General features: G+C 41.0%; 1 protein-coding gene across 1 annotated transcript; it reads right to left on the bottom strand.

Moving 5' to 3' along the window:
* Positions 1–1,300: 1,300 nt before the first annotated feature.
* On the bottom strand, positions 1,301–14,825 carry si:rp71-17i16.5 (phosphatidylinositol 4,5-bisphosphate 3-kinase catalytic subunit gamma isoform). The gene is made up of 13 exons (XM_038723711.1): positions 14,677–14,825; positions 14,258–14,508; positions 11,703–12,919; positions 10,837–11,491; positions 9,826–9,891; positions 6,705–6,924; positions 5,911–6,005; positions 5,408–5,551; positions 5,226–5,316; positions 4,501–4,631; positions 3,687–3,798; positions 3,345–3,502; positions 1,301–3,176 (listed from the first exon to the last, which is right to left on the bottom strand). The coding sequence occupies exons 2-13, from the start codon at positions 14,501–14,503 to the stop codon at positions 2,919–2,921; spliced, it is 3,393 nt and encodes a 1,130-aa protein (XP_038579639.1). The 5' UTR covers positions 14,504–14,508; positions 14,677–14,825; the 3' UTR covers positions 1,301–2,918.
* Positions 14,826–26,503: the final 11,678 nt, after the last annotated feature.

The following is a 26,503-nucleotide window of genomic DNA, read 5'->3' as shown; positions in this document are numbered from 1 at the left end:
TAGTGGCCGCTGAAAACCACATATTAACTATGTAAGTGTATTGTGGACAGAAGGACAGTCTTTGAGAGTTCAAAATGCTGTAAGAAATGTAAAAACAAAAAAATGACTTATATATGTGACTTAAAAGTAATTATCAATGCAAAAGTCTCAAATATAAAAACAATGTAAAACGTACATTTTCCAACTCTTGTGAATTTCCTTATCTGCTTGGGTATATTGCTGGAAATAAGATGCATAATTACAAATCACTGTGGCAGGATTCAAAACGTGGCACAGAGAAAGAGAGGGTGAAACAGTAGCTGGGGCCATAGCCCCGGCGCAAATCTTCATAGCCCCAGTTAAGCCTCCCCCAAGCAATTGAGCTGGACCGTTTTTTGATCAAGAAGAAAATAGTTTATTTATGGTCTATCTGTCTGTTCACCTGTCTGTCTGAAGCTGCTGGGTTGTGTGCGGCGGCAGGAGGACAGAGTTCCAGAGAGCTGCATTGGAGTGTCAGAGGGACGCATGCAATCTCACCTGAGCAGGGTGTTCAGCGCAACATTGAAAACTGTTTTTACATTTTTACATCTTTGTTGTCTGTTTTGGGGATGCTTTATTCAGCTGTTAAAGTGGCAGTTATTTTATTTCTGTAGCCTAATATCGCTTGTTGCACCTACCAGGGTGTCCATACCTCTTTATTTGTTGTTGGTCATTTACGTTTAATTGTAAAAGTCTCTTTTCTCATTACTTCTGTGGAATGCGTAGGGAACTAAAGGGATGCTGATTACTATTTTCTTTCCCCAAATATTGGTCTAACCCCCTCTTAGCACTGGTAGAGAAAAAAATCCTGGTGCTGTGCCTGAAACAAAAGCAAAATGAAAGTTTGTAAAAGCAAAATAATGATGATGGTTTTGACAAGAGTAAGGTACAGATATAAAGAGAGCAGGGAACATGAAGACGGAGTGTAAAGGTGAAAATTATTTTTAAAAATTGACAGTAAGCAAAGCAGCAATCCGACTGGTCCTGGACCACGTGGCAGGCAGTGATGCTGTTTGTCTGGCAGTCTCCTGTATCCCCTGAAGCCCTTCCCAACCCCTCCCTCATACACTCCTATATTCAACCCTAAAACCCCTGCCCCCTCTTCTCCCTGTTTCTCCCCCAATACACTGTCCTCTTTCTGATCCAATACTATGCCTGCATGTATGCAGCATGTGTGTTTGACCCCGTCCCCACCCCCATGGCCTTAACTGCATTACAATGATAGTTATTATAGGACCATGAGATCTGGAGTTCAAGATAAGAAAATGTTAAAGACGACACATCATGACAAATGTTTTTATTCATTTTGTTTTTATTTCAAACCTGAGTATATGAACATAAGTGAGGTGAGATTCTTTCACCTTTTACTAGGAGACTTGCATGCTCTGCAAACACACAAATAAAAGTATCTTCCAGTGATTTAGTATTGTACTTCCATAGTTGGAGTACTAGTGAGATACTGAATGGTCAAAATAAAAGCAGAAGAGGTTGAGATATCATGACTTTTAGTGCCTAGTATGGGACAAGCTCCAAAACCACTGGATCCTATATTTGCCACAATGCAACAATCTTTTCATTTGATCATCCCTGCCTGGTAAATGCCCACATCTTTCCAACATCACACAATTTGTAACAGACTTTTTGTTGTAATTTGTCATCTAAGGCGAGATAACCCTGACATCATCACACATCTTTAGGGTTAATTAAAATGGCTTGATGTATAAAAATGGTGGGGTGTCCCTTTGACCTTGTAAACCACTTCATACATTACGAATGTAAGTTTTAGGTCATAAATTAGATTATACCTTCTAACATAGGAAAAAAGCATGCAGTGATCAAGTTCCCTACCTCCCCCTGATGCAAAGTAGTTTCATGATGTTGCCATGGCAATCACTGCAGCCTCATTATAGCCTAAAGTATCTCATGTATCTACCAGTGAAATCACTTAATAACGGTTACAGGGATGGATCAAAAAGCTTGGGACAGAATCATTCCTATATAAATGCTGTTAAAATACTTTGCTTATAGTAATCAAGTAGACTGATTATAATTTTCATACATGAAAAGATATAGAAAAATATCTGAAGATTTTGTAAATTTGTTCGTTTTCAAACTCTACCTGCTACCAGCTCGACACTGATCACCTGTAGTAAAAATGCACTGAAACCACCGCCTTTATATTCATTTAGAAATTAATTAATTAGTTGGTCATTGCTAAAAGCACCTCCTTTTCACCCTGTGTGTTGAATACGGAGTGAAGCACATGCACAGTATATAGTTAAGAATTACTAGTCAATCAGAAGCAGAGTAGAGCGGGTCCTGATAAGCAAGGTAGCGTGATAACTATGGCTTTGGTTCAGCTGTGCATGATCCGAAACAGCTTTGCAAGCTAGACTGGAGCAAGACGTTTCAGAGAGGTAAGTTATTAATCTGTAACAAATGTATCTTTCATAGTAACGTTTTAACTGCGCACTAGTATCTAACGTTTGGTATGAAGGGTGGGGGTGAGGGGAGGCAGCGGGTGGACGTCTTGTAACTGTGTTTCTTCACTAGTGTTTTTGAGGAGCATTATGTTACAAAGTGACAAAGTTAGGTTACAAAATGAAAAGCTGAACTGCGATCGAGCTGTTTTCAGGCAGTTCAGGGTTTTCTGTGGGAGATGACTTTGGGCTTTTTCACTTTGCAAACCTATTACATACACAAAAAAGATATATAACACAATAAGGGAAAGGGAAAGCAAAAAAGCAGAATATGACTTCTTTAAATGAGGTAGGGGACCTGGGACATAATAATAATAATACATAAAAGTAAACAATGAAAACTAAAAAAATCCATTTGACATATAGACATGAACATTTCACCACCTGAAGGAGCATGCCTTAACGTTTAAAATAACCAGTCTACTTGATGCCTGCCACCATGTGGATCCACCAGTTGGCCTGCACGGTCCAGCCCTTTTTCTCACACTCATAGATTTGCTGGAGGAAATGCTCCTTGGCCTCTGCCTCACTCTGCTCCTCCTGAAGCGCCTCCCGCAGGTAGCGCATGTCCTCTGCAGCACTCAGCTCCGGGATACCCGTCAGCAGCATGAGGGAGAAAAGAGTGATCAGGAGACGAGAGTGCGAACGCAGGGAGAGGTATGCTTCGGCGCATGTGTCCTAATATAGGCAGGTGGGAATCACAAGAGAAGGAAAGGAGGACAAGGAAAAAAAACATAAGGAAATTCAGTGCAGGCCACTAGGGGCCTCGCACGTTTAGTGCTCAGGCCCTAATTAGCATTTACACACAAACATCACACCAACACACACATAATCAATTCTTCTCACCCTGAATCGCTCAAAATAGAGGCTGTTGCCCCTTTGGATCCTGCCCATGACAAACAGGAAGTCAGGTGTGAGGACGAATGGCACACGCTCCCTGCTCACGCCGAGGAAATGCTTTCTGTTCCCCAGAATGTGACCAAAGTCGATGTGAAACAGGTTCCCTGAGAGGCCCAGGAAATACAAAAGCATTTAAGTTCTTCATTCATTTTCTCACTGCTTCACATCATCAATAATGTTACTCAATATTAGAGATGGAGTGTTCATTTTTACACAAATGCAGGCAGGTTTACTCAGCTAATTCAATTAATAGCCAGAGCGATGCGAACAAGAATTTGTGGCGCTTACCTTGGTCTGTGATCATAATGTTGTCATTGTGTCGATCACCTATTCCCAATACATAGGTGGCCACACAGTAACCAGCACAGGACTTCACAAATCTCTCCGTAGTCTTGTAATGCTGTAATGAAATGAGATCACAACTGTTCGAATACAAAGGTGGTAGCATGGCAGAGCATGAACGGTTCTAATGCAGCTGATACCTACACAACAATTATATACATGTATAATATTTTATATAATTTTATACAAAGTCATAAATTAATAAATTGGTCTATAGACAGGCTTTTAAAAACCTTTCATTGGTAGGTAAAAGGGAAAGTGTGTTAGAGACAGGATATTTAGTAGCAAGATAAAAATGTCACTGTATGTCATGTCATGCTTGTTTTGCCCTGTGTGCAGCTGCACAGACCGATGTGACCCAGTGTGTAATTTAAAGGCTTGGATGGAGCATGTTTTATTTCTAATCTTATATTACAAGTTAATTTGGGTCCAGACTTTGTATAAAACCTGGTTTTGAATCTTCAAGGCCATGTTGGGCGGCTGTGGCTCAGGGGGTAGAGCGGGTTGCACATTAATTGGAGTTCAATCCCTGGCTCCTCCAGGCTGCATGTTGAAGTTTCCTTGGGCAAGATACTGAACTCTGAATTGCCTCTGGTGGCTGTTCTGCCAGTGTGTGAATGTTAGTTTCTGTTTGAGCACTTAGGCTCAGTGAATGGTGACTATGATGTAGTTTAAAAGCACTTTGAGTGGTCGAAAAGACTAGAAAGGTGCTATACAAATACGGAACGTTTACATTATACATGTTTTCCACATAACTTACAATTTCCTGCAGTGGACATTTTGACTTCAGCCACTCAAACAGAGCATCATTTCTGAAAGCACTAGTTGTTCCTCCATGGCTCTTCTGGACTGCAGCGATGGTCACTGCATTCCTCACAATCTCAATCATACCTGTTGAGGAAAACCTTTTTATATTCTGGGTGCTAGTAATTATTAATGTAAAAGGCTGAAACGGTCATCGATTAAATCGATTAAGTCGATTTCTAAAAAGCATCAACGCAAAATCTTTTAGTCCATATAACTACACAGCACCCCGTTTTAAGAAAACAACAACTCTGTAATGTTACCGTCTGTCCACCGTAAAACACAATTTATGTGGCCGCCGCCGGCAAGCAAAAGAACTTCTTATACGATGCATCAATGAAATTATCTGTAGAAGCTTCAAGTACTAAAATCATCGTTAGCTGCAGCCCTCCACTCATTTTCCCTCAATTATGTTCTAACATCCTTTGCCACATATTAAAAAGGGGTACATAAATCTGCCTGGAACTTTGAGACACACTACCAGGGGTGACTGTGGCTCAGGGGCTAGAGTGGGTTGCCTGTTAGTCCGAAGTTCGACAGTTCAATACCCGACTCCTCCAGGCTGCGTGTTGAATAATAATAGGGAAATGGAGAGTGCATTAGAGTAAGTCACTATAAGTAGAGTTTAATTAGTTGTGTTAACTAAGCAGTCACTCCTGGATACCACACAGATGTTGATACCTATGTTGTATCCTGTAGAGATGCAGCCATATGGAATAAGATTCAGATCCAGAGATTTCTCCTGCCAGATAGACTCCATCACCACCAGGGTCTAAAGAGGAAGATACACAGAGTCAGGTGTCACTTCACCCACATAAAACATGAACGTTCTTTTGTCAGTAATACTAGTAATTAAAACAGACCTGGATGATCAGCATGTCCTGCCTGAGGTCGTCCCCCTCTTTGAAGATTATTCCAACAGGTGTAGCAGAAGTGGGCGACGGCATAGGGCAGAACTCCAGCCACAGTGGCTTCTTCTTGGAGGCCATCACCTTGCATTTGTCCAGCTGGATGAGAGGGATACAAGAGAACTGATTTGTTTGTGTAACTGAATTTTTTAAAACGGCCCTAATCAACTTCTTACCATCAGTGATGAGGTCTTGAACACGAACAGAACATTTTATGCCAGTTTTTGAGATTTCTATTTGTGTGTGTTTATATGTGCTCTTCTCACTGATTTGAAGTGGGCAGAGCTCCATTAGGAAAAAGTGATGTCCCATATTACCATGAACCAATCAGAGTTTGGCAACATTTCAAATTAAAATGAGACGACAGGCTGTTTGCTTATGTTGTGTTAAGACACATAAATAAATAAACATAATAAACATAAGACTAAACATTCAATACCAACACGCTCATCACTTACCAGGATCCGTCCAACTTTGATGCGAGGGTCAAAGGGCAGCAAGAATTCATTTGGCAGATAACAGTCTCTAAGAAGCTCTTGAAGCTTGAGGGGAGCTAAATCACAAAGATACAATGAGGTACATTAGTCTAGTGATGCAGCAAATGGCTTTTTACTTTAAATATGGGAAAGAAGGTTTAATATCTTTCAGCATGATGTCTATGTCAAAGCTTGAGTGGAGACAAACATCCATTCCTCTATTAATCAGTGGCTGTTGAGCACCATGTGTGCCACCATCTAACCCTTTACCCAACCACTCACATTTACATAAGTCATTGTGGATTGGATTTCCTATTAAGGGGAGCTATAATGAAGATTATATGAAGTACCTACAGACCACTTTTGATGATGTTTTTATGCTTAGTCCTTTTTACACTGCGGGTATTGCAGCTAATAGAACATAGATTAGAAAATTGATTAGTCTATTGGTATTTATTATGGATAATAGACTTATTAAAAAAAAATTATACAAATTTTACTATGATTTGGCCAAAAACTAAAGTGATTTCCACCACAGTGTCAGATCTAAATGTACTTCTTGAGTATCATGTTTAAATATCAAGTTTAAGAACTCTAAAATATCACATTAGAAACGAAAGATGAATGAACAATTTTCACTTGCCGTATTTGCTGCAACAGACAATTACCAAGATGGCAATCCACATTTTGACTGTGTTCTATCATTCTGTAAAAGTATAACTAACTCATATAAAGTAAATGAATCCACAAGAATGGCTTTCTTAGATGTGTCCCACCTGTTGGAGGAAGGTCGTTCTTGTAGAGGTTTTTAATCACTATAGAAACCTCCTTTAGGGCCTCAACAGCCTGGACCTGCTGGGTAAAGTTGTCAAGCATGGCTTGACCACATCCAAGCAGGTAGGCCTCCAGAATCACAGCCATGCGCTGGCGGAAGTACGGGCACCCTGCCACCTCACTGCGGACATACCAGAAGAAGAAGTGGCCAATTCTCTTGCTCTGCAGGGAAGGAGGACACAGTCGATGTGAGGGGAGGGAGTCAGAGAGCAGGATAAAGATGTACAGATGTACAGTAGCTGCAGTCCACAGATAACTGATCCAGACCCGAAGAAGAAGGTCAAGGTGAGAATCCACCTTTCCATCAACTTTTCAGCATACATTACAATACAATACAATACAATTTTTAATTTTTTTTGCAGTTTGTTTTAGTAGCCTATAGGCTAATTCATTTACATAATATTCTTGCAAACTATTTAACCCGAGTAGCAGCGCACTCAGTAAATGTTTGCTTGCTACTTTCAACCTATGCCTAAGTTTCGATCAGTTGTGCACCAAAAAAATCGAGTTGTTTCAGAGTTGTCGTATAACATTACTTTATAATCCCACGAGATGGTGTAACTTGTTAAATGCACACGTGTGCCTTATTTTTATAAACAACAATTAACAATTGTGCTGCAATGACATTAAACATCAGGTTGTCAACCCATCCACCATCCCTGTTTGTTTTAGCTCAGGTGATGCAAAGTAGGCCCTTCATTCCCAAACACCAACTAGCAAAATTGGGATACAATCATGAACTACTAGCAAACTAGTAATTAAACAGAAAACTGTTGGTTACTTTACAATTTGTAAATTAGGATACAATCATGAACTACTAGCAAACTGGTAATTAAACAGAAAACTGTTGGTTACTTTACAATTTGTAAAGTTGTAAAGTATATCTGACAGGCAACCAGTTAACAGATCTGTTAACTGGTTGCCTGTCAGATTTATCGCAGAGGAAAACTTTTGCTCTCAAACATTGTTCACTTCATCAGCTGTCAGTGTAGGCTACTGGTGAAGGGATAGATCAAATAGGCAGATAGAAGGTTTGCGAAGTGATTTCATGGTACTTGTGAAAGTATATAGTAGTTTATTTTGATACATGGCATGGATGCTGTATTTTGTAAGTGTATTTTGATACAATTCAAATTAGTGCATTTGGTATCTTATTTTAAAATAACTTTTGATGTATCTTTGTTCATCCCTGGTCAAAGTCAAATCCTTACGCTTGCCCATTTTTCCTACTTTTAAGACATCAACTCTGAGGACAAAATGTGCACTTGCTGCCTAACCCTTTCACGCATAGTGGTCATTCAAAAGCCTTTTACTTGAATGGGCAGAGGTTCTGATATTCTAGTTGCACATCAACCACTACAGTGCCACACTCTAGTAAGCCGTTGTAAGTGCAACTTAAATTTGTCAAAACCAAGTTGGCCGACGGACGATTGGAAACACTGTGCAGCTCAGGTAAATCTTTCATCATTCCTCCAATTATAGGAGACCGCTGCAGGTAAATACCATTTGGTAACATATAGTAACAACTAAGGAGTAATACAATTGTTAAACTTTCCAAGTATTGATTTTATGTTAGGAGGAAATTACGAAGAATCATCTGTCTACTAAATTGGACATTATACATCGCTGGCTATATTTCAACAACATTCAACTTTTACTGAGACTTTGTTTTTCTTGAAAATACTTAATGTGCACTAACTTTTTTGGATGTAAATCAGTGGATTTATGTTACACTTGTAGGTTTTGTAACCAAAAACAATATTTTGTGCAGATTAGTTCCATTATGTGAGTAACATTTAGTGTGTTGCAGCAAGTAATAGAAAGGCATTCAGGACAGTGGAGCCAATTCTATCAGAATCAAGTAAGTATAATACTAGTGGCAGGGATGATGAATGGCTACCAGAAATAGGAGAAACCTCAGATGCTAGCAGCAGTGATAGTGGAGCTGAGGATGCTGAGAAAGAGAGAGGCTGAGTAGTAAGAAGTGAGGTTCAACATTTTTGCATTGCATTAAACAGTATTAGAATATGTTAAAATATGTGACCACATTAGTTTAACAGCATTAAAAATATAGTTTTCACATAATATATAATTTTATTTATTGGTTTGTTAAATAAAGATTTCTACAGTTAAAACCTTACGCCTTAGTGGACATGTAAGAAACTCCTTGAAAAATGTGTGTTTAAAAAAATTTAATTCTAATTTTATTTTGCATGCCTAATGAGCAATAAAAAAACACATAGGACAAAAATCCTGACAGAGGCTGTCATAATTCATGCATGAAAGCGTTCTAATATGGCCCACCCACCAACAGGTGCCAAGGTAATAAGACAATCAGCGTTATTCACTTCACCTGAGTGTGGTCATAATGTTATGGCTGATCAGTGTGTATGACTAATGTCTTTCTGATGTGACAGGATGAAGTTGCAAATATAAAAATACTAGACAATGTATTCAGTGTTGATCTATTGTATGTGACTTAAGTTATCCGAAGAAGGAGTGCAAAAAAAAGCCGCACATCCTGCAGGTACACCAGCACACTCCGTTTGTAATCTACTCAGCTGTGTCAAACTGGCAGTACCAGTTTGACACAGCATCTACTAAACACTAGACGCTATAGACTACACCACAGTGCTTCTTTAGGGGATGGTAGAAGTAGCTACATCCTGCATGTGGCGAAGAATAGTACTTTGAGGACAATTTTGAAAAAACATGATCTTGCAACCAAATATTTTCATGACTGTTGAAACATGTAATTTGCTTGTCATGAAAGTAAGTACTTAAATTGTGCATTTTAATTTGTCAGTAAATATGAAATGTATTCAAATTAGCAGCTTTTCAAAGACACAGTTAGTGCACTGTGTCTTTGAAAAGCTGCTAATTATTCTTGTTTTATAAGTTAGTAAAACCTACCGAAAAATAATAGACCCATAGTGAACAAATTATTAACAATATGCTTTAAAGGAGGGAACATGGCAACAAAAACGGATGTACCAACACCCTTAGGTTCTGAAGAACAATATGTGTTATGTACACTGAATATTAGGATGCTGGATGACTCACCCGCAGAGCTCTTCGGATGAGGTACAGAGCGAGGAAACTGTCATGGTAAGGTTCCACTTTGAGGGTCTAGGATAGAGAAAAACGTAAAAGTATTGTCACCAATCTACAGTCTCAACCTCACATTACATATCCACAGATACTTTAGTAAATACAGTGCCTCTTACAGTGATCAAATCTCTCCGGGTCAAATTAATGACTATATGCAAATTATTATTGGCATTTGTATATTTATTACATGATTGGAAAGTAATGAAATGGAGAGTTTCACTATTTACTGAATTTTATTGACTGGTTGAAAATATAGTACAGCTTTTCAAATTACTGTAAAAATTGAATTACTGGACTGTGTATAATTCAAATATACTATAATATATATGTCTCAAGCTTTTTGATCTATATAAGCTGTTTATCGAACTTTATAAAAAAATCTTAAGTGCCTCTTTATACCAACAGTATTTGCTTTTAATTTCTTCTGCTAAAATGTGTTTACATCTTTTTATACAACTATATATACACCCTCCCATTTTAAATTACTAAGAAATACTAAGAATTTAAAGTGGTAAATCTGCCACCATTATCATAAATTGCATATGCACTGTTCAGGAATAGCAACAGTAACTAACACAATAAGTAACGCAGTAATGCAGTGGCCCTGAAACTTTTGTGGCCCCTGGTCTGGTGCCCTGTGGTAGCTGCCTGCTTTACCCTGTTGGTAATCCAGGTATGGTATGAGTCGTTGAATTATTAATAATTTTTGGATTTTTTTTTTATGTCTCAGTTTACTAGTTTAGATATTTTTTCTGTTATTATTTATTTAATATAGGCATCATAGGTGTAGAAATAAATAACTTTTGAGGTCATAGGTGTGGATGTTTTTGCACAGAATTGTATAATATTATAAGGGGCTTTTTTAAGAAAGGTATGTTCAGATATTTTGTTTAAGTTCTTCCACACAATACACTTTTAATATTGTTACACTTGAACTCTATCTGTATGGATAGAAACCCATACCTGCACCAGCTGCAGTAAATACTTCAATACATCATCATTGGACAGGCTCTCCAATCTCTGGACGGCTAGTCTCCTGACTGTCTCATCAGCAAAGTCCATGCTTAACAGCTCCAGGGCCACTGTTACATCCAGCTCCCCAGGATCCCAGCTTCCCAGTAGCCAGTGGACATCCTCAACCGCTCTGCGGTTCATCCAATCAACTTTTCGCAGATAATGGGGGAGATTTGAGGCGTATTGGATGCTCTCTTCCCGAAACCTTGTGAAGCCAGCCCTCTTGGAGCTGCTGTTTGGAGATGATCTGAGAGTTACAGTGTCTGTCTTTGAGTCCAGGAGATCAGGATTATCTGTGCTGGATAAGGTGGAAGGGGGTGAGGAGGGCGAGGAGGGCGAGGAGGAGAGTGCATAAGAGGAAGCAGTAGATTTGGTCTGGGTGAGGCTGGAGGTGGGACTGTTGGATAGATCAGAGGGTCTAAAGCTATTTGGGAGAACCACAGGGAAGCTGTAGCGGTCTAGAAAGAAGCTGATCGCCATGGAGTCAGCTATGTCTGGGTTAGTAGCAGAGGATAGCTTGTCTGCCTGGTAGGTGATGGCCTCTTCCTCCAGATCAGGGTAGGGCCACATGTGCAGGGTGTAGGGACCCTGGCTAAGGATGGACCTGTATGGACAAACAAGTGTCCCATGATGACATGTATCTACAATTTGAAACCTTATCTCTTATTAAACATATCAATCCACATATTCACTTCCATGAAATCTGAAGTATAGAAGACTCAGGAAATGTCATGTTAGCGTTTTATTATCGCTTTGACATTTTAACACCAAAAAGAGTTACATCACAAAGTTGTAAGTGATATTAAAAATCTGACCTGTGATCTATGAGGAGAAGATTGACAAAGTAGAGAACCTTTCCCTTCCCTTTCTGGAGGTCTGGTGCTACTTTGATTGAAGATGTTGGTGGCTTTGATTCTTTAGTTACTGAGGGTGTTGAGTCTTTGGTTGCTGGAGAGATGTCACCACCACTTGTGTTAATTGTGAAACCCAGCTTGGCTCCACGTGGCAGATCCCTGAGGAGCACATCAAAGTCCAGCCACTCATTCCACAGTACTTCATCTGCGAAGGCCTTAGGAGTGGAGGACACTGAAGAGAGAACCTTGTTACCGTAAAGTATTGAGGCCTTTACATAAACAGACTGAGGGCATTTGTTTGGAAGTGTTGGGATGTCAAAGCCAAGCAGTTTGACTCTGAGTCTTCTGTTGCAGTCCAACAAGGAAATCATGAAGATGTCATCCAAATCCTTTCCTTCAAGGCGGAGATCATCGTGGGAGCTGAACTGGCCACTGGAACCATCAACAAGTGGCAATTCCACAAACTTGACAGTCTCATCCGCAAGCTGTGACACAGGGATCACGGAGAGGTGGAGGTCTTGATTGGTTTTCAAGCACTGTCTAACCCAGAGGAAAGCACTGAGCGGGTAGTCTCCAGATAAAAACTCCTCCCTTCCAGAGACTTTCAATACCAGACTTTCAGAAGTGTCATAATCAAGACACTGGTCTGACATCACTCTTCTAAAGACTTTCAGAAGAACATTTGGCATCGTAGTAAAATCAACCTGTATGCTGAAGCTGATCTTGCTCATGAAATGCATGGTGACAGTAAGCTTTCTGTTTAGCTGGTCTTGTAGGTCATTTGGAATAGGGGCACATGTTATCCAAGGCTCTGTGGCATATAACATGTTATCCCGATTCCTTAGCTCTTGTCTTCTTGGAGATGCCAGTTTCCTGCGGGTGAATGTGAGCTCACCAAGTCTGTCAGACGCTTCTTTCTCAAGGTTGTGTCCGATCAGGTAAGCAAGACACTGCTGTTGATTCTTTATCTCCTCAGAATCTACTGCCACCAGTGGTTGTACCACTATGTGGGCTAATAGACGCCCAGTGTCGTCACATGACCAAGGAATGTCTAACGTCCTGATTACTTGACAGTCATCATAGGCCTCAAACCAGTCTTTCCCCCTGAAATATAGCAGAGTGTATTTCTCTGGGTCCAGCATTGCAAGTGGGTCTGGGTGGCAGTTTTGTTCCTGCGCCTGAAGGCATAGAGACAGAGATTTGAAAAGTGTTGATGGATGCTGCTTGATTATGAAGGTATTTTTGTGTCTTTTTAATGCAGGCAACAATACCAACAATAACAACAAAACACAGTTCTGAGAGCATATTTCTCACACTGCAATCAAATATCAAGTTTGTAAATATGAACAGACAGGCCCTTTTTATGTCACAAAAAGTTTTGATTGCTGTCCTTGATTGCAAGTCAAAAAGTTTTGCCAGTTAATAAGTTTTGCAAGTCAAAAGTTTTGAGAGTCAAAAATGGTCGAGATAATAGTTTCTATTGGGTTTGACCCACCAATCATGGTAGCAGGTATTGGCTTCTGCATACATAGCATGTCAGGTTAGCTCGTTAACTAGCTAATTAGGCAGCTTTGAACGATGCCAAGCTGTGCTAATGATGCTAACTGTTTAACGTTAACATAAAGTCAATGCTAGACGTGGCTAGGTACAGTAAGGGAGTGACTGGTCAGGAAGAAGAAGGATCTGTGGACACTAATAGAAGAATAGAAGTGGCTGTGTCATATGAGGACCAGAGGGACTGACCACAAAGTGCTGAAAGGAGAGAGCTGAGGTGGGTACTCTGGAAAGCGGCACTTGGTGCGGATGGCCAAGCCTAGCAGAGTGCTCCTTGCTGGGGTGGCTGCCAATGTTGTGCCGAGAATTGCATTCACCTCCAAGTACTATTTAAAAACATACTCTTTTTGGTGTTCATCAGTGTTGATAAATGATTAGAACTACATATTTTTTGAAGGTTTAGAGTCATCAGTATTTTATTACACTTAGAAGTAGCATTCCTTGAGGTTCAGCAAAAATATGTGCTGATAACTGCATTTCATCTGAAAAATGCGTGAAAAGTGTCTGAAAAGGACCTTAAGAGGTGGATGCATTATTTGGCAGAACAGATGTTGTAGACTACCTGCCGAGATTTTCATCCACCTTTTTTCTCCACGTATGAGTGTTACCTCCCGCAAGGTACATGCAGAACTCAGCACACCAAAGCGTGCCGGTTAGGGCTGCTGGCGAAGATGACAGGTAGCTGGGATGTAGGGCGAGGTTCCTCAGTTATGTAAAGCTAGATTACTTAGAGGAACTCTGTGTGTGTGTGTGTGTGTGTGTGTGTGTGTGTGTGTGTGTGTGTGTGTGTGTGTGTGTGTGTGTGTGCTTTGTTAGTAACTGCGTCAGTAAAATGTACTCAGCTGTCAGCAATGAATGTGTGTGTATATATTTTGAAAACACACATACAACCAAGAACGGAAAAACAAAACACTTTTTAAACACACTTTTGAGCATTAGACACTTTAGTGGCGTTTGCCTACCTGTATGCAGATGCGTAGCCGCAGCTGGTAGACGCTGCACTGTGCAGGGAGGATTACTGACACTGACTTGCAATCCATATTGATATTGTAATCCTCATCACCAGACACCTCTGGTAGACCAGGTCCAGGCTTAAACTCACAGATAAACTTCAGGTTGTTGTCAGAGCAGCTTTGAAACAGCATCTCAGGAGGACAGTCCACAGTATGTGAACTGACAGTCCGATTCAGGAGCAAAGGAGGATCCATCGATACTTTGGGAGAACAAAACCTGAACTTTAATATGTTGTGTTTATTTTTTATTTGGTGCAGATTAATCTAATTAATTATTAGATATATCTCTGCAATATGATTTCCAGGTTGTTAATATGGCATTGCAGATGTAGTGTGCTAACAAAGCGATTTATTAAGAAAACTCTTACCACAACAGGTGCTGCTTTGTTGAGATCCTAAGGTGGAGTCAGGGTGAGTACCTGTTTGACGAGACTATGTTCCCTTTTTTGTGATCGCTCTGGGACTTCCTCATTCTTTTATAACACAGTTCTCAAAAACCAGAGTAGAGATAAACACACCACCAAAGCATTTCCTGACATTGTAAAGAGGTTAACTTCCTCATTCCCTTTTTTTCCCCACTTAGATAACAGTAACCTTTTCTGATGTTTTCACAGTTAATGCATCACAACAGGACTGGGTAAATAGTACTTTAAATCAAATGCAATACACAATTGTATGTTTTTCCCTTGGTTCATCAGTCAACATTTGTTACGTGTGCAAAAATATGGCAGTGAAAAAGAGGAAACTGTTAATGGTGTTTCAATTCATAATCAAACAGGATAAAATGGAGCAGCACAGTTTGTCTTACAGCAATGCGCCAAACCTGTTTGTGGTGTTTGTTTTGTTATTCTGCAAAACTGCATTGCGCACTGGATGTACCAGGAATCTTTAAGTGAAAGGTGCAACTAGTGATATTTTACTGACTTGACCTCATTTTATTCTACATACTGTAAATGCTGCCAAAATGCTTTTAGTCAGGGGTGATGTTTTAACATTCAATTAAAAATTAGCAATACATAGAATTTTAGGGAATTTTACATATATATTGGGAGCCACTGGTTCCAAGGCAAGAGTGAAATGGATGGGAGACAGTGGGCATTGTAACCTCGCAGCTAAAACATGAATGTAACAAATGACCCAGTTGCCTGCTTTCTCAGTCACTTGGAACAGCCACTAAATGAAGAAATCCGTTGGTTTATGTAGGCTGTGATGTTAATGTGCGCTCCCAGCCTCTTGCCTACTGATTATGAACTGTATACACAGCAACAACACCACAGCTAACGAAATGGAGTCCACCAACATCCAACAACAACAGGCTCCCAGCACAACACAGACTCCAACACAAACTCCTCTAGGGATAAAGAATAACAAAAACCTTCTATGTGCTGAAGCCCGTCCCGCCAGGAGAATCAGATCAACGTCGGGCAAAAACACAGAAATCGGAAAAGCGTTTGAGTCACGGAGGGACCTCCACTTTGTTTTGGATATAAAAACCAACACAGTGTTGTCTTTCATCCTATTGGAAAGATAAACATTTTTGCAAAGCATGTGAAATAAACTGAATGTGTTTTAGTTGGCTCAAGTTAGACAACAATAGCAACTGGTTGGTGTTAGCCAGCAAGCTTCTCTTACTTGAGCAAAATAATGTCCCACATTACTTCACCAGCTAACTCTGGTACTGGTATTCTGTCAAAGTGTTGATTTTATTCTGCAAGTAATTATGTACCCCCATCCACTCTGTTCTCTTGCAGGTGTTGTCCTTTCTCTGTGGTGTCTGTCTGTGTGGTGTTTGCCCTCATTACTGCCCCCTCTGTCCAAATCAAATCAAACATAATTAAATAAATCAAAAGGAATATATTAAAACTCTATTGTTTAAGTAAAATCTGTTCTACTTGATTGCCCTGCCCCTTTGGCCTGTACTACAAAGGGAGTTACTTACTCAGAGTTAACTTGGGGTTATCAGGCAAACTGAGGGTTGACAAACTGACCGCCTACACTGGAGTTAAATGGTACTACGCCGGTGGATAAGATGGTTAGTTGAGTCCGTGTTAACCTGGTGTTAACTTAATTGGAGTTGGTGGACCTTCGCATAAAAGGGCCGTGCAGGCAGAGTTTTTTTTGCAACGGCGCATGCTCCGTATTTCTCCAGAGGAATGCACGTTGGTAGTGTCAGGGAATTATGAATGTAAAGACATCAATGGCTAAATCTAATATCGTGGTGGACGACGAAGCCAGGGAGGCTTGTTGGCATCGCATTGAGTAAATTTGTTGCCTTATTATCTTCCACAGTGTTCTTATTGTAGTTCAAATCTCTATTATGTATTTTATGGGCTCTTCTTTTATGTGTAATATTATTAAGATGTAAAGGTACAACTGCACATGAGGTCCATTATAATAGGGGGGAAAAAGGAGCCAGCAGAGAGGGGTAATAATCTGAGAAAAAAAAAAAATTAATTTCCAAGATGAATCTACAAGTAAAACATTTGAATATTCTCTGACATTATATAGTTACACATTTATGAGAGAAACTTCCCTTTGCAAGGCTGCAACATCACACACACACACATGCACACGTCTGCCGTGTATTATGCATGCATTTGAAAGTTAAATTAAACTTTGCAATTGGATTTAGCAGTGAGGAAATACTCTTGAGTTTATGAAGCTCCCATTATGCTGGGAGCACAGCGGCTCCCAGCATGATGTCCGAACAAAAGTAACTCCAAACAGAAACATCATCCTCAAAGAACAATCCACCGGGTAAATCCAAAAACACGGTGAACAGGGCATCGCAGAACACTCAAACATTCGACGAGGACGTTAACAGACACTGAACAGAACAAGCAAACATTTAAACATCAGGTAACGGGCAGGGCGGGACCAAGACCAGGTGGAGGACATGAGGTAATTAGACAAGACACCATTAGAACACAGACACAGGCAAGCAGGTGAAACCAATTGAGGGGGGACAGACATGAACAGACCAAAATGCAGAAACACAAGCTGAACACTCAATAGATGAAAACTAAACAGGACATGAAACAAGCAGACTGAACACTAAAAGACAAACTAAACATAACAGAAATCTGGTGAAGCTCTTTTTCTCTTCAAACAGAAATCAGGACAGCCAAGCTGCCGTAATCATGAATCCTGAAGCACAACGGAGCCTTTGAGAGGGCAGCCAGATCGCTGATCCTCCTGGCCGATGTCAGAGCCACAAGTAAGGCGACCTTGGCCGCAAGAAGCTTCAGGTCCGCCGTCTCTAAGGCTCAAAAGGTGCTTGGATTAGCGCGCATAAGACCAGCGTCAAATCCCACAGTGGAACAACAGGCCATGTCACCGGCCTGTGCCTCTGCGCCCCTTTCAGGAAACGCTTCACCAGGGCGTGAGCGAACTCCGTCCTGACACTAAAACCCTCGTGACAGGACGAGATGGTTTTAACCGTGCTGAATCCCAGACCCCTGTCCACGAGCAGCTGGAGTAACGAAAGCACCCCCGGCAGCGGACAGGCCACTGGTTCCAACCCCCGGTTCAAACAACAGCATTGGAACGCCAACCACTTGGAGGAGTAAGAGGACTGAGTAGAGGCAGCTCTCGAGCCCTGGACGGTGCAAACCACCTCACGGGAGAGAACTAGACCCTCCAGCTCCACCAAAGCCTCCACCCTTCTCTGAGAGAGCCGCGCTCTCCAGAAGTCAAAGGAGTCAAATACCACACCCGTGAACCCGTAACCATGCCGCTCCCCCGACGAGGGGGGGAGGGCAGGGACAGGCAACAGAGGAAATGGTCTGCCTGCGACATTGGAGCCCGGCTGCATGAAGGCCGCACAGCCAGCTGCAGCCGGTCCACGCAGTGTGACGGCAGCCACTGACTTCGTAGAGACAGTAGCCAAAGAGGAAATATTCTGCTTGTGCCATCGGAGCCAGACTGCATGAAAGCCATCCGGCCAGATGCAGCCTGTCCTTGTTATGCCAATCCCCCGGTGAGGGGAGGGAGGCAGGGGCTCATTGCCGTGCCACTCGACTGGCAAGGGAAGAGGGCGGGAGACGCGTACATGTGGGCTCAGGCCAGCCACCTGACCATGTCAGGGAGGGGGGGCAAGGGGCTATACTGTCTGCTTGAAGCGTAATGACCGCTTCAAGGGCTCATTTGACACAGCCTGCCTTCTGTGAACCAAAGTGGATGCACCTTGGATGCACAATAGGACCATGCCAGTGGTGCCGTGATTATGCATGAGCTCGCAGCCGAAACCCTACGAAATAGAACTATTTGTTCATCAGCGAACTCTGTAAATCACAGATGGTTGGAGCAGGGCAGCCAGCGGACATCAGAGGGAGAACCAGAAAATATTGCTCTCCATCAAATATTATCCAGTTTCACCAAAATCAGTTAATAAAGATGTGGGTTATCAGTGAGGTCCGGTCATCCCCCAGAAACACTACACTCAGGTGGCGTCATAAAAATGAGAAAGCTTTTCATTGGACGCTCAATTAATACACACCCCCCAGTGCAGGATCATCAAAATTGACAAAAATGTTTTCCAGGAACTGTCACACTCTAAAATACAATCAAGAGTACTACACAACAACGGGGGGGTTATATCATTGTTGGGCCAGATGCTAGAGTATTGGTGACATATAATGCAAGACAAATGCAATAAAAACAAATTAACATTGATTTTCATTTCATGGGGCCTTAAACAAAACCCACCCCACAAAACGAGACAGGGCGGATGGAGGAAGGACCGGAGGAGGGTAAGTCGAACCAGGGTGTTTGGAAGGAGGACAGGAGGAGGGCCAGAGTCCATGACCACAGGAAAAAAAAACACAGCCCAAGGTAAGCAGGGAACAGAAGAAAGGCCAGAGTCCAGGGGTAGAAAAACAAACAAAATAGAGTCTCTATGTCCAAAGTTGGAAAGGGGCAGGGCAGAAAGGGGCCAGGGGATATCAGGCAGGTGCCTGAAGGCAGGGCAGAGAGGGAACTGGGAATCTTAGGCTGGTGGAAGGCGGAACCCCTCTGGAGGCCAGCGAAGGAGGCTTGGGCCCTCAGGAGGTTGAGCTGGATGAAAGGCAGGCAGTAAAGCTGCACCACAGGAAACCTGGGACAGGGCTGCTGGGCTGACCTTGGCCCCAATTGGTACTTGTAATTGTAGGTTTGTTTTGTATCTGTAGAATCGATCCGTACCTGTAAACTTTGGGTTTTTCTGATTTTCAGATACACATTCAAACATTTCACATAGCTGCAAAACATTTTCACAAGATCAAAACTTTTCCACACATTCAAACATTTGAATGTACAAATACAAAACATTTTCACAAGCACAAAATATTTTCATGAGTACTAGGGATGCACCAAAATAAGAATTCCTGGCTGGAGTAAAGTTGCCACCCTCCTGATCAAGCCTGAAAAAAAAGAAAAAAATTCTGTTTCCTCTGGAGAGTTTCCTGCCTCTGTCCTGCTGTTGGGGGTTTCAACATAGGATCAGGTTTGGTTATTAGCTGAATATCAAAGATATTCTAGAAATATTAATAAAAGTATTAATATTCAAAAATTATTAATTAAAATGAATGACTACAGGGCACCACCCTGGAATCAGGGACCAATAACCAAATATGAGCCCAATATAATCAGTCTAAACAGGTTTGTCCGCCTGTAAAGCAAAGACGAAGGGTGAATTCATCCACTGGCCGTGGTAACCAACTTACCTACAATATTATATACCAGTAATCACAGGCAACGACTTCTTAAAATTATATTAGGATTTATTAAACTGTAACATAGATCAATGATCAACAACTTTAGCAAGTAAATCACATTTCTAAGCAAAAACTAAACAAAGCCAACACAAAAACAAAACATAGCCTACAATAAATCAGCAGGCTCAGCCAATAGAAACCCTCTGTTTGGTTTCGATTTGACGTTAATTTACATTCACAGGTAAATGTAAATTAACTGACGTTGTGAGTATTCTCCTTTGTTCTCTGACCTCTTTGTTTGAAACAGTACTGTACTGCGCACATCGAAATGTTAAAAAGGACTGATAGCAGCATCTCTAATAATGAAAGTAAAATGTTAAAGAAAACACTCATTCATCAATACAACACACAATAAAGAAACCACTATACGTCCTACACTGTTGCCGAGCAAGAAGAGTAAGTTGAGCTTGCCTGCTAGCTCAATAACAGTATTTTTCCCATGCTAACAAAATACCCGAAAATGTCACAATAGCCAGGTATGAGGTAGTTTATTGCCTGACGTGGGAAACCTTTCTCAGATGGGGAATTCTTAAAACAGTCCCTCAATAAAGTCGCAGGAATAATGTGCCCGGAAAAGATGCAGGAATTCAACAACGTGAGAATGTCCAGAAAAACTGTTGTGCAGCTAATCTAAGACTTGTCAGCTAACTTAAAGGTTCAGTGTGTAATATATCTGAGGATCTGTCGACAGAAATGCAATATAACATCCATAACTATGTTTTCAGTGGTGTGTAAAGACCTTAAATAATACACCATTATGTTTATATTACCTAATGAGCAATTTATATCCCCAAAACCACGGGCACCCCCTTCCACAGACATTGCCAAGTTGCATTTTCATGTTTCTACAGTAGCTGAAAACGGACAAACAGCGCTGCAGCGCGTTTCGTCACTATGGTCTTCTTGTTCTACTTTTGTTGGAATTCAGGCAATGCAGACACTCATCACTATGTTGAATACATATGTTAGAAGAAGAAGAAGTAGTAATAATATACTGCAGGGGTCTGCAAATGTTTTGCATCAGAGAATTATTTTCAACCATTAGATGGTGGATGAGAATATAAGCCTTAATATTGACTCTGGATTCTGCAGTGAATGTTGCTCAGATCACGGTATGTGCTGCATTGTTTTTGTTTCAGTCTTTGATCCGTATCCATCAACCTACGGACGCTTTTTCATTTCCCCAGTATATTCAGTCAGAGGACATTTAGGGGAATCACATTCTCTGACGGCTCTTTCAGAGGTGTGTCAAGCAGGCTACAGACTCTTTTTATGTCGTTCAAAGTTTTTCAAAGTAAAATCTTAGTTCAACTCCAATACTGTATTACTGTATTTTATTTTGTAGGCAAACCACTAAAGAGGAAGTGCTTATGTGAGTAACTGCTGTCATGACAGAGATCTATTTCAGCACCGATATCAAAGTATTTATTTATTTATATTTTTTGCCGCTATCAAAGCACCGTAATCTGGCAGCGGGCCAGATATTATTGTTGGCGGGCATTTTTGGTGAGGGTCCATAATCACAGACAGAATTAATGTTTTTCCCTTGTCAATGTTTGCATAAACTTTATCTAATGTGTGGTTTATAATGGACTGTGGTGCAAAAACAGTGAGTGTTTCACACTTTTTCCTTACGTTTTCCATGTTATCTGCCAAGTCACAATAAAATCACAACAAGTCACAATAACATATGGTTTTACTGAATAATTAGGTAAATATAATTTCTTCATAAATTTACCTAAAGAAACCTAATTTCTTGACTGGCCACTCTGCTGTCTCAGAAGAGACACCTTTTGTGCTGTGTCAGACACCGTGGCTGTCCTACGCTCTTTCTAAGGTTAGGGGGCAGTGGTAGACTGGACAGATGGTTGCAATTCACAACCCTCACCACTAGATGCCACTAAGTCTGACACACTGAACCTTTAAAACAACAAGTGTCAGATTAAGCTTGTGCTTTTGATTTTAACTTGATTGCATGCAATGAGAGACCTAATGCCACAGACATCGCACAGCTGTTAATTTCTTGGCTGGGATTTGACGATAACTTTTTCCTTACGGAGGAGCTGCTTGATCGTAGAAGTCGTAGGCTACATTCAGACTGCAGTCCTTAATGCGCAATTCTGATTTTTTTCCCAGATCCGATTTTTTTTGTTTTATAGTTCACATTATTGTTTATATGTGGCCCATATCAGACTCCAGTGTTAACAGTCCACAGCCTGAAAGTGACCCGCATGCGCAGAGGAATAACACAACCTCATATGCAGCTGCACGCTGTCGTACAGAAGTAAACAAAGCCACAGAGGTTAGCCCCGATTAGCTCCTACTTACTACTAACCCTCCCAATTTTCACAGGAGGCTCCCGTGACAGGGACAGAGGACATGTTATTGTCCTCTCACGGGTCACATTTCTCCCGAATTATGACAAGTGTTCACAATTTTCTGTCCTTTTCATTACGGTTTCTGGCGCTGTAAAACGCAATTGCCCAACTCACTAACACGTCTCTCTGTCTCTCTCTCTCTCTCTCTCTTCCCAATGTGTCCCCACGGACAAGCAGCATGCACATAACTCAGAAGAGCGCTCGGGTCCAGTGGCTTTCAGGTGGAAGGAAGGGAATTTGTAAACAGATGATAGCAAGGTAGAGAAGAAGGAGAGACACATGTTTAATAATGGCTTTTGTGGAGCTTTTTCGTTCATCGTGGTTCCTTCTACAGCAGAACTGTGACAACAGAGTGTCCAGACTCAGGTGGCATTTAATAAGATCCGATCTGTATTGGATTTGGACCACATACGAAAGAGGCTCATATACGAACTGGAAAAGATCAGATTCCATGTGACTTGGCCTGTTCACACTGTTATTAAAAAGATCAGATCGGATTTGGGTCACATTGGCTTGCAGTCTGGACATAGCCTAAAGGGCACAAAAACGGGTAAGGACAATTTTTGAAGCTCTGACAAAATCAATTGACAAGATAGAACTTAAATGGGACAGGCTATGTGGAGTTAAAATGAATGGGGCTCCAGCTATGACAGGCGAGCGCAAAGGAATGTGTGCCAAGGTGAAAGAAAGTGGAGGTGAGGCTGTTAAAATGTAAAAACTGTATCATCCACCAAGAAGCCCTCTGTGACAAGGCAGTCCAGCTTGACGATGTGATGAGCACTGTTGTGAAAACTGTCAATGTAATTCAAGCACAAGGGCTGTACCACAGAGAATTTCAAGCTTTTCCATTTGATGTCGATGTTAATTACAGGGACATATTGTCCGTGGCTGGGGCAGTCACAGGCACTCGTTACCTTACCATTCTGAGGTACGCTGGCTAAGCCGTGACTGCAGCGGTTTTATTCCCTGAGATCAGAAATTGACCAGTTTATAAAAAAGAAGGGCCAACCTCATCATGAGCGGAGTGATCCTCTATGGTACCTTGCATTTAACACACTGAACAAGAGTCTACAAGGCAAAGACCAGCTTTGTGCACACATGAAAGCTGTTCAAAATCAAATGGGGTTTTCCAAAGGCAACCTTTCTGCTAAAAATAAGTGTCTGTGATCACATCTCTCACGACAGAATTCAGTCAGCACTTAGAAATCAAGCTGTCCTTGACTCCCTTTCTTATGGATGCAGAAGAAGTGGAAAAGAGAGAGTCTGTAGTTGGAACTTAATCTTGACTCTGAACGAAAGCAGATTGAGATTCAAAATGCTCAGCTTATTTACTTATTTGTATAATGATCTTAAATGTAGCCATCCCCTTTTCCCCTTGTTTTCCCCACTTTATACAGGGCTGTGAAGAGGGATCACCATCCTGAAGCAATCTGAGGTTGCTGTTTTGAGAATGAACTGCCAACCCTTTTTGTAACAAAAAAATAAAAACCAATTAATGGAAAGTTGTGATGTAGGCTGTTTTTTTAGTGTAAGCATATTTAATTATCAAGCACAATTTGCTACATTTGATTGATATTACTAACTTTAATACACTAGAGGTGAGGTGATATACTTCTCCTCTAGTGAGTGGCCCAGCCTTTCATATATTTTTCTGTATGTGGCTCTCAGTGAAAATTTGGACACCCCTGCTATATTCACTCAATTATATCTCACTGCAAGCAAATCTAAAATGTCAACAAATGAATCATATTCTTGACATCATGATGCTGAGTGATGTCTGTATTCATTCTTTGTGAACTTCAGTCAGTATCAGTCCTTCCTCATGCTCCTGAGAGCAGGGAACAGAGGCTGAAGCAATCATAATAATATTACAGTCTTTAGTGATTTAGCCCCGGGTAGCCAACTGTGCATGTGCAACTTTCAAAAGAGTTTTGTTAAACAAATTTTTTCTTAGATTTACTAGCCCAAAGTGGCATTTTACTTGCCCCAGGAAATCGTGCAATCTTTATTGATGAGCCCTGCAATAGTGTGAACCACAGCCTGTAGGAGAAACTAGGGACCTCAAGAGGGAAGACTTCCTTAAAGTTGTAGAACTTTCAATGTGTGTGACATTGCTGTCAAACTTGGGCTTGACAGATCTTATGGTGTTTTGACCTTTGAACTGGGAAATTCCAACTTCCCATGTCAAATGGAAAGCACCATTATCCGAATTTCCCACTTGGAATTCCGACTTGTATAACCAATCCATTGCACTTTACCGTGTACAATGGATTGCAGCATTAAAGGAGCTTGTAGTTTAATGAAAACAAATTTCGACTTCCTTTTAGTCAGTGGGCTCTAAGCTCACTTAGAAATGAAGCACACGGCAGTTTTCTCTGTTGCTTGGAACAGCCACTATTCTGCTTGTTATGTGAGGACAGGTGTAGCCCTGTGCGCACTCCCTAGCCTCTCTCCAACTACAGCGACAACACTGCCGCTAACGAAATGCAGTCCGCTAACACCACAAAACAAGAGGCTTCCAGCACAGCACAGACTCCAACATAAACTTCACGGAAGGATACTAAACAATAAAGTTTTATGTGCAGATGCCTGTAAGACCAAACAAGATTCAGATGATGTGGGGTGAAAACAGTGAATATCAGAAATGCTGGAGAAACACTGAGAGTAACGTTAGCTTGCTGGCTAACAGCGAGCAGTTACTAACATTTTAAAGTTGTATCACTCTCCACATTACTTCACCAACGCAACAAATATTACTATCCTGTGTACCACCGATATTATGTCAAAGTGTTGATTTAGCCTTAAATGTGGAGAGATATGTTTACTAGCCTACAGTAATGCAATGCAGGGCAGTCAGCTAACGCTACATTTGCTCGGACCTGTCACTGTTTGTTTCGTAACATTCTATTTATATTTAATGTGAGCGATGCTCACATTGCTGAGCCTCCGGTGAAAGTTACACAGATGGTAATCTTAAAAGTTACTGAAAAGCAGATAGGCGAGATAACATCGATGTATCACATAAGCCTAATGCAGTAAATGTAACGTTATCATGTGAGGAGCATGGATTAGTTCAACCCCAAGCTGATAAAAATATTACTGTAACTTTGCAGTGGGAGTTTACCTGAGTTTCCAGCATGTTGTGTGAAGCTGTATCCCTGCTTTCTGTAGCAGTTGTGTTTCAGATTATGCTCGTGCATGAGTTCAAGTGAGCATGCGTACGAGCACACACCTGGTTGCAATCTTAAAACCGCACCGTTAGTGGCCGCTGTAAATTATATTGCCCCTTTAAACCTAATGATGTATTTTGTCTTTCAGAAGGGAAGATGTTACACAGCTTAGATGGCACGTTACTGCTATCTGTTGGAACCTAGGTAGCACTGCATCACCTGCTGCATATTACTGCAAATGGGTTGTACCTGGAATCTCAGTTGTCACCAATCATGACTCATCTCCTCATTTAACATTGAAACATTAAACTTTTTGCACGCACGTGTGCGCACAGGTGTACCCACACTGGTCAATATCACCACCATTATCCTCAATAATGGCACAGCGATCATTTATGTTTCTGTCTTGCATTAAGTCAGCAACAATTAAAACACAAAGGTTAATTCAATAATAAGCCAAACATAAAGTTATATAAAATGTACAATGACACCAATCAGTAGATCTAGACTTCTTGTAGATAAAACCCATCTGTTGATCTTTCCATGTGAACACATCAATTAGAGCATTGCTATCTACCAGTCCAGTGAAATCGAGGTCAGCGAAGTTATTGACAAATCTTCATCTGAATATTGATAGTAGATGCGAGCTTGTTCAGTTTTGATTGACAGCCCATTTGTGTCTCGCAGTTAACGAGTTCCATCTCATCACATTTTTCTTCAAAATGAGCATACAAATTGTCAAAATCTTGTTGCTTACTTGCTATCCAAACTTCTGATGCGATCACAGTATAATGGCACATCCATCGTTTTAGAGTGAACGGTGCTAACAAGGGCATCGGTCTCGTTGAAGATCCTATCCAAAGGCTGTGAAAAAAAAACAGGTAGATTCTTTTT

This window comes from Micropterus salmoides, unplaced genomic scaffold (assembly GCF_014851395.1).
Source record: "Micropterus salmoides isolate LMB-PRFRI ecotype aquatic unplaced genomic scaffold, ASM1485139v1 Ms_hic_scaffold_16, whole genome shotgun sequence".
Classification (NCBI taxonomy): Eukaryota; Metazoa; Chordata; class Actinopteri; order Centrarchiformes; family Centrarchidae; genus Micropterus; species Micropterus salmoides.
The sequence above is the reverse complement of the archived record's forward strand: the minus strand, read 5'-3'. Positions and strand labels throughout refer to the sequence as shown.